At 34.3% G+C, this 12770-nt stretch overlaps 1 protein-coding gene across 3 annotated transcripts in view; it reads right to left on the bottom strand.

Annotated features, from left to right (window-relative positions):
* Positions 1 to 831: 831 nt before the first annotated feature.
* The window catches only part of LOC118186050 (AP-3 complex subunit delta-1-like), a 401929-nt gene continuing 389990 nt past the window's right edge, over positions 832 to 12770 (bottom strand). For all 3 annotated transcript variants that reach the window (XM_085808093.1, XM_085808094.1, XM_085808095.1), the window contains exons 30-31: positions 1817 to 1899; positions 832 to 1431 (exon numbers count right to left, since the gene is read on the bottom strand). In XM_085808093.1, the coding sequence (XP_085664219.1) occupies positions 1324 to 1431; positions 1817 to 1899 (191 nt within the window). In that variant the 3' untranslated portion in view covers positions 832 to 1323. The remainder of the gene's footprint in view (positions 1432 to 1816; positions 1900 to 12770) is intronic.

Consider the following 12770-nt stretch of genomic DNA (forward strand, 5'->3'; position numbering starts at 1 on the left):
GAAATTTACAACTTGTTCTCACAGTAGACGAGCAACAGCCTGGCCTCAGTTATTACTAATAACTTGAAAGCTGTCCTCTAGAGGGGAATCAAAACGAAAGCATACAACCTTTTTGTTTTCCTTCAGGTGAAATTTGGGTGTCTGTTAATCTGTATTTAGCTGTTTCATTTGCTTCCAAGGTTCCCCTATCTGTGTCGTATATTAGGGGGCCCTTAAAAACTTAAAAGAAGAAGGATTCTATAATGTATGTGTTGTCAGATAACAGAATCTGTGTTTTAAGTTTAAGCATGTAAATATGTAAATGTAGTTCAGTAGGACACTCAAGGGCCCCCTAAACCTTCGAGCCCCTATGCGATGGTATTCCTTGCATACCCTTATTTACTCCACTGATTGTTATCTGTGCAAATCTCTGTGATATAAACAATTTACTGAAATATTCATTGAAATACTGATCTTTTAACTAAATATGTTATATCAAATAAAATTAACAGAGTTGAAGAAATAAAAGTAACACAAACTGAAGAAAATTAAAGAGCAATGCGATTTAACTGCACTGCCTTTTTACCATAAACTGTATAGTATCATAAGTAACTGCACTGCAATTTTTTTATCATAAAATTCACTGCTTGCACCAGTTTTCATTGTTTTATTTCTTGATTTCTAGCAATGTTAGTAAGGTAATAGCCAGAAGATGCATGAATTCATTCCATAATACAGTACTTCTGTGGTAGTTTAGTACAATCAATTACTTATGCATTAAAATTGTTCGTTGGAGATACCATGTTTTACCAACATACCTGTGAGAATGAAACTTTTTTAAAATAAAGAAAGTTGTTTATATTAGACAAATTTATTTTCAACCATTATTTATTTACAATGAATTTTCATAACAAGAATAAATGTTTCACTAAGCATAGATGTAAATTTTAGAAATTTTTTATATTAAATCAAGCAACTGTTTTTGTTGTTTTAAGTTATGTTCAACAGCACAGACAATTACTGTAGTAAAAAACGGCACTTTTGCAAGGGCTTTATTTTAATAACAAAATATATTTGATGTCTAATATTAAAAATTATTGGTCTTCCAGAATATAAATATATATATATAAAAAAATCTAAAATTGAAAAATATAAATTTTAAACACAGGGAATAAATTAAACTGTGTAGAGGTAATGTAATTTGCAACACAATTTTAATCAAATGGAATGATTAAATTTGTGCACAGAAATCAAAGTAAAATGAACAGAAAAGTTGCAAAGAAAATATATTTAATGTTTTTCACAAGTTTCTTTGAAGAAGTCCTTTACCATTTTATAAAACACTTAAGATATATCTTCTGATGAAAAAAACATACATTTTATTTCTTCTAGCAGACCAGTAATCAAAGACGGATTTGACCCCTTTGCTTCAATTCCTATATGATTTGGATTCTGAAAATAAAAGAAATTAATATTACTACTAAAAGTCTATGCCTTTAAAAAAAATACAGTTAAGTGTATTCTAGGCATAGTTACCAGTAGTAATATGAAACATATTTTATCATATGAAAGCATAATTATGATACCTCTGCTTTTATATGATGTACAATTTAAATCACCTTCTCCCCTCCCCCCAAAAAAATGCAAAATTTACTCATAAAATGCAATATTTCAAAGAAAAACTGGCTATTACACATGGCTTATGACTCCAAATAATTATTTCAAAATACTTTACAGCTGAAGATAAATAAAATAATAATTTTAAATTATGCACAGATAGACTTTTTGATCACATATGAATTTCTCAATTTAAGAAACAAATAAAAGCAATATTTACCATGTGTTTGACTAGAAGACAGACATGATCATCTTGGATGGAACGACTGTATAATGAGGCACTGGTACCTAATTGTTCAACAACTATGGGAGAAAGAAGAAAGATATATAGTTATATCTAGGTAAAAATACTTTTGCTTTTTTTCCGATTTTAATAACATTAAGTTTTTCAGAACTTCAAAAAAAAATTAAATTGCTAAAATTGTTGGAAACATTCTTCATATTTTTAATCAAAATAATTTATAATATTGTATTTTTGATTTTCAGTTTTTTAGTAAGATTCTTTTTCAATTCCATTTAAATTTACCATCCCTTAAAAAACAACAATGACAAATGATGGACAGCTTAATAAAAGTGTTTCTGGAATTACAGATACTGCAGTGAGAATAAAAGTTATTGCATGTAATAATTATTATCAGAAGGCATGCAAAAGGAAATAAGTAAACAACTATAAAGCTAATAAAGAAATACTAAGAATCAGGGGATAAAAGTATGTTCTAAACATAGAACAATTTAAGACTATTTCAAGTGTCTGAACTATGGTAAGACCTGGCATCAGTGTAAAAAGTCAAATTATTTTGTGAATCAGTGTAAAAGCTATGCACAAACTAAATAAATATTACTGGTGATAAATAGCTGAATCAGAAACTTGCATAACTTTATGAAGGAACTTTTAAAACTCAATTTCAGCAACACAGAGAAAAGGACAGATGATAGTAAGAAAATTCAAAATAACTTTAATTACAGATAGATACAAGAGCCACATGCAGTATTATTTATTAAAAAAAAAAAAAAAAAACACACTTTAGAACTAACTTTTGAAGATGTTATTCCTAAACACTAGATATTTTGATACAAAAGTCTGAATTAAAAAAAAAATTAGTTACGTTCAGTGGGGCTAAAATGAACAAAGATAAAAGTCAATATCCGAAAAACAAATATGCAGTAAATTGTCAAATTACTGTTAGTGAATTTATACAATGCACGTCATCACAACTTCATAAACTATGCAGAGTGATTTTATCATCATGTTATGTATGGTTCAAGCAGAAAATTACGGTTTCTACATTTAAAGGTTCTATAATATTCTAGGAGATAAAAATTCCTGAATTCTAATAGCTCTTGTCAGGCATTTTTTGTCCATACAGAAGTTTTCCCAATAGGAACCAGATGCCAGAAGAATATTTTTCTAAAGCATAGACCTTCTAAAGTCGATTCACCTTACATGTTTTGCTTATCTAACTTAATATTGACTGATTGATTTCATTATTTATTTACAGAAAAGGCAGTGCATATGCAAAAAATTAACTTATTGTCCTTCAAAATAATCACCTTTCTACAGTAGGCACTCATGAAACCCATGTAGAAGTCTTGCATACTCTGGGCAAAGGCAGCCTGTGGGATGCACTTAGGTGTATGTTCACATTGCAATGGATATTGGCTATATCCAAAACCACTTGCTTTAAAGTGTTTTTCCAAGAAAAGGAAAGAAAATAATCAACGGGGACCAGACCTGGTTAACCCCTTAACTACCGCAGAAAACGTACAAGATTCATTTCACAGTGCCACGGTTTTTCACACAGATGCACATAGTTATGTGATGTATTAGGGGAAAAATAAGTGCAAGTTTTACTTCCTAAAAACTGTTTACTTTCAGAAAATAAAGAATAAAAGAAAAAAATGAATGCACAAAATTCGATGTTTAGAATAAAAGCATAATAAAAAGATGTAAGTATAAGAAAAATGATGTTTTTATAATAAAAAAGATCTTTAAAATGGAGTTTCGATCAATTTATTTTTAGACCAGTAAAGTGTAATACAGTCAAAAGTCGTTAATCCGGACTCGTCGGGACTTCGGCGATTCCGGATTATAGATCATCAGTTTAAATCTCGTAAGATGGCATGCAGAAATTCTAAAATTAAAAATATGAAACCGTAATTTATGAAATAAAGAACAATTATGATCTAAAGGGTATCAAAATTTACAAAAAAAAAAAAAGCTTAATATTTATTTGTTTACTTTATTAAACATTTCTCTCAATGTAAGTGGTTTAAGTTGCTTCATTTTATGTGATAATACTTTCTCTTTAATTCTATAAAAAGACATAATTTCTTGTTCAGTTACAAAGTTCCGCTGTTCAAGTCCCGTTAATTGCTGTGCCGAGAATACCGACTAACTTGTCAATCGAAATTTTTTCGTTTTCACTAACCTCTCTGTCACATTCTTCATGTCTTTATCCATTTTTTGCAGCAATTCCACTTTTTGTTTGTTGGACATCGAAACATACTTTTGTTTTGTAGATCCTTTGGAAGTTCCAGCATCGGAAATTCTATTTGACATAATCGAAAGTTCAAGTTTACTTTTATAAAATTGCTCTTACAGTCTGCAAAAAATAATAAGCCTGATCCAATTCCAATATTAAGGAACAATGCAATCTGCAACATTAACTGAAATAGATAATTAGATAATTTTAGCTTACACCGTCCGTTATGCATTAAACGAGCTGGCGAAAATGTATTCTGCACTTGCGCACACGCATATGCGCAGTAGTCAAGGTCTTACGCGCACATGTAATACGCCTGTGCGCATGTGCCAACGCGGCACATGCGCAGAAAGTTTTTAGCTTTGAGGTCTGGATTATAGATCATTCCAGATTATGGGTGTCCGAATTAACGACTTTTGACTGTATCAGGTTTAAGTGTTATACCTTGTGAAATCAGTATGCCTAAAAAAATATATATTTCTTCTGAACTGGTTGAATGCCACAATTTTGCTCTTAATTTTTCCTTAGCAAGGTGTTGGTTCATATACTTGTCTACAAAACGGTTAGTTTCAGTGACAATATGAAGCACGAGCAGTTCATAAAAAAATAATTCAAAAAAGATGAATGGGTTTGAAACATCCATTATATCTTTCTTTATTCCTGGAACCTACTACAAAAAGTAAACGAAAATGGAGAACACAGAATAAAAAAAATACGTTTTACTGAAACAACACCAGCAAATACCGTGCAGTCATTACTTTCACTGCTTTAGACACATTCCTCTCTCTACTTTCTCTGAAATACGAGGTTTGGGGCAAAAGTCATGGCAACTATTTTTTTCTTGTAGATATGTGAACGGATCACAAAACGTATATGTGTCATGTGGAAGTTCTGCAGGCATAGTGTGTATGCAGAACAACAGATGGCTCTGTGGTAGCGAGGGCTCTAAAATCAGTCGGTGAGTGTCGTGCGAGATGGAAGTAACCCGTGTTGAGCAGCGTGCTTACATCAAAATAGCCGTTTACCAACGGAGAAATGCGATGGAATGTCACAGTGAATTAGCCCTTGGGAATAATGCCCTACCATATTGTACAGTAGCACGGTGAGTAGGAAAGTTTCAGCAAGGATATCTGTCAATCAGTGATGAGCAACGTTCGAGACAACCGGTGAGTGTGTAGACCGACTTGCACCTGCCATCATCGAGCACCTCATGGATGAAGACAGAGGATGGACATTACTGGAGTTAGAGAGGGCAAGTGGCATCGAAAAATGCACCATCCACAGGATATTGCGTAATGAGCTAGCGTCAGAATCCTTCCTCAGTCAAATTGATGGTGATCGTCGTGTATGACGTCAGGGGTGTCATTGTTTGCCACTTTGTTCCTCATGGCAGAACAGTGACCGCACAGTACTACAGGGACTTCCTGGTGCGACAGGTACAATGTGGCGTTCGGGATAAACATCCAGATCTTGTGAACAGTGCAATAATTCTGCACGACAATGCAAGACCACATAAAGCAGAGTGCATATGGCAGCTACTTCGACGTTGGGGATGGGAAGAATTGGAGCACCCATCGGTACTCTCCTGACCTTTCGCCCTGTGACTTTGATATCATTCCCAAGATTAAGGAACCAATACGAGGTAGGCGGTTTGCAACACGAGAGGACATTGCTAATGCTGTGCATCAACAGATGACCGATTCACACATGGTGCGGCAAATGCTGAAGCTGATGGTATTCAGCACCTCCCACATCGTTGGCAGTGTGTGATGACAACAGAAGGGAACTACATTGAGGGTCTTTAGGCCCAGGTTTGTCATGTCAACTTTATGTGTATTGTGTTATCCTTCTTTTGCACGGTGAAGGCCATACTGCCCTGTATACTACCGTAATAAATTCGTGTGTTATGATATTTCAGTGCTATTCATTGTCCACACATACAGTTAAGACCTTGTCCTTTCGTCTGTATATCTCACATTTTCCAACCGGACTGGTATCTTCAAGAAAAAAAAATAGTTGCCATGAGTTTTGCCCCAACCTATGTAGTATCGTCCTTCGCATACTTTGTCAAGGTCATTGTGGTGTTGCATTCCTTTGTGAATAATTTTATGGGTAGCAGCACAAAGCAAATGATAGTATTTTGGAATTACATATATATACGCCCGGGGCAATTAACACATCAGCTGAGATATATATGCCCGTAGCAGTTAAGTGGTTAATAGGGAGGTAATGGAGCATAACTATCTCACATACAATGAACTGCTGTACAGTTATAGCAGTATGGGGGGCATGCGTTATCAAAGAGAAGACACCAAGATACATTTTCAGTATATTGGGGAAGCATATGTTTGATCCTTTTCAAAATGTGATTAAGATATTCATATAAGTGACTGCATTCAATGTTGTGCCTTCTGGCAGATATTCTTTATCAATGATCCCTTCAGCATATCAAAAAAGGTAATCAGCATTGTCTTGATGTGCCACACCATCCCATGCTTTGCATAATTCTGGGTTCTACTGAAGACAACATGATTCACTGCCTGGTAAGATCCATTCAGGAAACATGGAATCACTATCCACATTGCTCTTGAGACTTAAGTGGCTACTAGATGCATTGGCAGGCGGTGGATAGCTGGATGTCCTGTATTATATGACATGTTATCTTTGAATAAATACATAAGAAGCTGCAACCCCCCTCCTGTAATCCTGATGTTATGTGACCTGTACCTAGGGTGCACGACGTTGCAGTTATAGTGTCTTATGGGAGATTCTAGAATGCTTGGCAATTTCTAGAGTATTTTGTCTCACAGGCAAATATTAGGTGGACTTTTTAATCTTGTACTTTCTTTTCTAGTTATATATGGCTGAAAATGACAATATAACTGAAAATTCTGCTGTTTTCAGACAAAACCTCTGAGATAGACCTTTCTTCTCAAAACAAGGAAACCCAGAAGAAATCAATTGAAGGAACAGAAAAGAATACTTCATTGAGTGAAATAGAAATGACCTCCACTTAAGTTACTCAATCAACATCTGAAGAAGGGCAGGAAGCTATTAAAAGCATGACTGCCTCTCTAGATAAAATCAAAATCAAAAAGAGAATGTCTGAAGTGCGCACACACAAAAGGAAATGTGCCTGAGAATCGAAAATTGCCAAAGGTACTTGGATTGAAAAACCAAAAGCGAAAGGTGAAAATAGGCAAATAGGATGGAGCAAACAAAACACAGTCCCAAAGATTGCGAAAAGAGAGACTTGAAGGTTAAACCTTCAGGGAGGTTCTTATGGTGGTCAAGATGGTTATGGTTGTATTCATTTAGGGACATCCTGAAAAATATTTATTGGAGGAACAGGCTGACTTTAAACTTCTCATAATGAATAAGAAAAAAAGAATGTGGATTTTGCCCCTACCGTCCTATCTACCTGAGCTATACTTAAGGGGATGTCCGACTTTATAAACAAAATGGACAACCCAAACAAATGGAGCTAGGAAGCATTGGGTTTGGTATGTTTGGCACAAAATGCCATTTAGCAAAGGTGCCTGATACCTGACAAACCCAACCTAAAGAAGAAGAATCGACATCACTGATGTCTCCATGTACCTCCATCCTATCTTGTTTCTGATTAGAAGTCCTGAAGCACTAACCACACATGCTTAAACAGTTCCATATGACACTCATGTGGCCTCCACTAACATTCGAACTTTTAGTCATTGATCTTTGGGCAAGATTTGATCAATTTTCTTGATGTTTTCAAACCCGTCCATCATGAAAGTACTTGTACCACTCATATACAAAGTTTTCTAAAAAGCATTGTTTCCATACACCCGACACACCATGCCATGATGATACTCCCTTGGCATTTTTCCAAGCCTGAAATAGAATGACATAGTGATATTTATGGTGAGTCCAAAAATAAGTTTCCCTTCTAGTTTTCTCTAGGACTTTGAACAGCAATGGGAGAAAAAGGACAGTAGTAGAACACGAAAGACACCCATACACCACTGGGTATCGCTTGAACACGATCAAGCCGATCACGCTGTTGCAGTGCCTGCAAAATGCGGAGAAGAGCCCCTCCTTTCAGTCTGGTCCTGGTAGATATGAAGAGAAGGTACATTTTGAATTCATGGTCAAAATTGGAAGTGAGAGTGGCTTTGAATGGGCACATAGAGTATCAGGAGCAGAAATCCATAACCACTTCATGGAAGTCTATGGGCCGGATATCACGTTGAAAGAAACAGAGCGGAGATGGTGTCGTGAATTCAGTGAGGAGCAAAAGCAAGTTCTGAACAGACTGAGACCTGGATGAATATGGATGGCCTTTTCAGATGATAATGTCAGGATGGTGAATGACATGACTAAAGAAAACCGGCATGTCACCATTGATGAATTAGTGGGAAAACTTGGAATTGGACAAGCATAAGCTCACAAGATCATCCATGACATTCTTCCACAGCAGAAAGTCTCAGTATGATGGATTCTCCGACAAGTGACCTCAAACCGCATGGAGCAATGCATGGGAGTCAGCCTGAAACATTTTATGCATTACCATCATGATGACAATGAATTTCTGTTTTGGGTTGTGATGGGGGATGGAATGCGGGTCAACCATTTCAAGCCTGAATCAAAAGCCACATCTATGGAGTAGAAACATCTGTCATCACCTGTCCGAAAGAAGTTCAAAACAACTCCCTTTGCAAGTAAAGTGCTCCTCACAGCTTTCTGGGATGACCCAAGGAGTTTTGTTGCTGGACTTTTTGGAGTTAGAACCATCAATGCTTAATTACAGCTGCCATTATAATTGTTTCCAATGTGAAATAAAATGCGTTTCTAATGTTTTGGCTATTTGTAACCCTTTATTTACATCTTCTAAACTCAAGCTTGCTCTGGCATATTAAAAATCTGAAGTGAATTTTCCTCCTATTACTAGAATGAGAACAATTTTCTCATTCTAAACTGATTTCATCAGTGTCTTTATTCTAATAAATTCATTTGGCGTTATCTGTCTCATTCATAAAAACAAAATCCTCTAGACTAATATTGTACAGCAGTTATTATGCAATTTACATCTGTTTCTGATGGAGTTGGAGAATTTGCTGTAATAATGACATCCTGCCATAACTTTTTCTAAAAGGCATTGAGAGTCAAAGATTTCAGTTCTTACGAGATAGGTTTATTACTTGTATGCAACTTAGCATTAAAAATTCTTTCAAAATTTTCAAAACTCTTGCATTCGAATTAAAATCAATTATTTCTGAAATAATGTCAAATGTACGATGTAAATAAAAAGTTTTATATGTTTATATTATCCCTTGGTCCAGTGGTTGAAGAATTCAAGTTGTTTTCAGCAGCAGAAAAACCACTTCAACATTCGGATGATTTAAATTTATAGGATGGCCTGAAGCATTATCCAAAAAGAACAAAATTTAAAAACTAAGATTTTTCTCTGTAAATAATCTCCTACCTCTGGTACAAAACAGTTATAAAAACAATTCTGAAACATTCTGCATGTAATCCGTGCCTTTTTATTGGCTTGCTCCATACATGTTCTCCAGCTGCATTACAATACAAAACCAGTTTGTATTGTAATGCAGCTTGTGGTTTCAATGTCCTTTGATACCTTGAAACCACAAGCAAAAATCTCATTTTTGGCATCATATGTTCTGCCAGGCTATTTCCCCCCCCAAAATACAGAGCAAATTCATCAGCATTATAGACTTGTTCTGCTGTATAATAGCCCTCCACTACAATTTTGGAAAACATGTCGAAAATCTTTGAGCTGCTTCTGTATTGGCTGATGCACGTTGTCCACAATTCTCATATTACACAAAGAAAATCTCTTCTTGAATTTGTCAAACCATCCTCTGCTGGTTTTTTAAACTCAGGTTTATGCAATACATTACACGAAAAGCTCCCAGAATTTTTTAAACATTGGTAAACATTGAGTGCTTGTTATTTTATGGCAAGACTATTTAAAAGTATAATTCTTGAGTAACAGTCTTTAATCCATATCATCAAACACTTTTCCATCTCAGGCACTAACATGTCTTTTATTCAAGTAATTTCAAATCTAATAAAGATGTACTACTACACAACATGGCTCATATTTTGCTTTCATTTTGTCTTATAGTTTGAACTGCTGACTCTCATAAGTTCAATTCTATAGCTATGGTTTCCACTTTCAGTTCAGATTTCAATTTTTCTCTATCCAAACTTATAATTTTGTCATCCATAGCTATAAGTTTTCTTCTCAACTTCTTAAGTATTATATTTACTTCAGTATGCATGGCTAAAATATAAATCACATCTCATTAACAGTATGTGATACCATTACAACTTAGAGCAGTGCTCACCAGAATTGGCTCTGGTGCCAAGTTCACTCCCACTAATCCATATTTGTGACACCAATATCTGAATTCTCATTCTATACAATGGCTTATGCAAAGCTTCATGCTTTTATTTTTAAGGTTTTTATACATGTTTCAAGATTGTGTTTATGCCTCGATACTCACTGGAATTAAATTTTTTATTAATATATTATAATTACATATTTTTTGAAATTTTCCCAGGGTGCACAAAGAGGATAGCAGAAAACTTAGTCAACAGCTACGAGTTTGACATCTCTGCTCTAAATGATCTGCAGCGCTTATCAGTGACTCAAGGGCAGAGACAGTGCTGAGCATAAATATGCGAGCTTCCCTAGATTTAGACTGTTCTAATATCAATTTTTTTTTCAGAACATCTCCCTTGTTTGAGTACCCTATTTATGTTGTTTATCTACTTTATATGAATTTCCACATTCAATGATAACAGTGCACGGAAAATGACATTTATAATGGAGTTTAACCTTTCACTTAGTTGAAGTTCACGTTTTTATCATAGTATGTTTTATAATGGCATGGCTGTAAAGTCAAAGAAACTACTTAATAATAACATTGTTGCTAACATGTTTTAAAAGGTTGGGCAAATGTAAACAACCAATTAGGCACCCCAAGGCTTTCGTGACATGAGACTTAAATATTCTTAATCTACAGCATCAACAATTCATGACAGTTACAAACCACTTGGTTTGAATTTTATATTAATCCAAAATGCCAATTTATACTGAGACTAACATTTACAGAAAAAGAATGGCTGTCAGATAAACAAAATGAAGGACATTTTGCAAATATTGGACGAAATTAAAGACTTTTAAGTAATATAATTTTATTAGAACAATTCAAAGGACTATTAACCCACTATATGCACCTCGTAGATTACAAAATCTGAAATCTGTACATCCAATACCCGAAATCATGTAAAATCAGGACCTCCAAATCACCAGGAACTTAAAAAAAAAAATTTTTTTTAGGCTCAGCACTCATGCATTTGATATTTTTTCATAATAAAACATGGTGAATACAGATTCTTAATTTCACTTCAGCACTGATGCCAACATAGTGAACCATTATTTATTTTTATCTGCTCTCAACACCATATGACTATCAACGCACTGCAGCTTAAGAAATGACTCACACAGTAAATTTGAAAATATAACGCTGATTTTTGTTGTTTGACTTCTGAATTAGTATTTGTTCGGCATGTTATTGTGTCTTAATTTTAGAAGCCCCCAACAGACTTATTTTTTGCTTTCTTTTTTCCATGTGGTTTTTGTCGTCTTGCATTTGTATGTGTTTCGAAGTCGAAAACAGCTTATTTTTCGCTTCCTTTTTTGCACATGGTGTGGCTGCATACTGTTCTCAAATGGCAAGACATAAAATAAAGGGATGGCAAAATTTTCAGAATTAAGGTAGGTACTTGATAGCAAAATTTAATGTCTAGTGCTGGTCCTTAAGTATATGTCGGAGTTTATATAGTATGCGGATGAGCCTTAAGCATGACCAAGAAATAATTGTAAGTACAATAAACAACTAATATAATTCAGGCTTAACTTCTTCTGCATGTCACAGAAGAAAGAAAATTAGTGGAACAACAGGTCTTTAGTCGCTAGTCTTATTATACATCGCCAACAGAGTATAGCAGACATTAGATAAGCTTTATAGATGATAACACAAATTTGTAGGTTACAGATATCGCAAAAAAAGAGCTGATTTTTCCAAGCAATGGAATTTCTGAAGAAATAGTAGTAAATGGAAGTAATATAACTGAATTTTTTTTTATTGCAATGCCAGTGACCCAATTATCAATTAACTTACGGACAGTGAAATCCATACTACGATTCCAAGCCCAGAAAATACTGCTACAGATAGTGAAGAAAGTGACAGAGAGGTTGCTAGGTTGCTGAGAAAAAAAAAAAAAATTTGATTGGCAATTTAGTGAATTCTTGATATCGCAATTACAGCACTTGAACAATGTAACTTTGTAACTTAAAAAGAAATTATGTCCATTTATAGAATTAAAGAGAAAGTATTAGCACAAAAAAATGAGGCAAATTAAACAATTTACACTGAAAGAAATGTTTAATAACATAAACAAATAAATATCGAGCCTTTTATTCTTTTATTTTCCCCTCTTTTTCTTTTGTAAATTTCGATTCCCTTAAGGTCATAAATGTTTTATCATTCATAAACCAAATATTTCATATTTTTTATTTTATAGTTTCTACATATCATCTCATTAGATTTAAACTAATGACCTAATATTCAGAAAAATCCCAAATCCGAAATTGTTCTAGACCCGACGAGTTTGGTTCTT

This window comes from Stegodyphus dumicola, chromosome X1 (genome assembly GCF_044657685.1).
Source record: "Stegodyphus dumicola isolate Sdum_Otavi_A_Nest chromosome X1, ASM4465768v1".
In the NCBI taxonomy this organism is placed as follows: Eukaryota; Metazoa; Arthropoda; class Arachnida; order Araneae; family Eresidae; genus Stegodyphus; species Stegodyphus dumicola.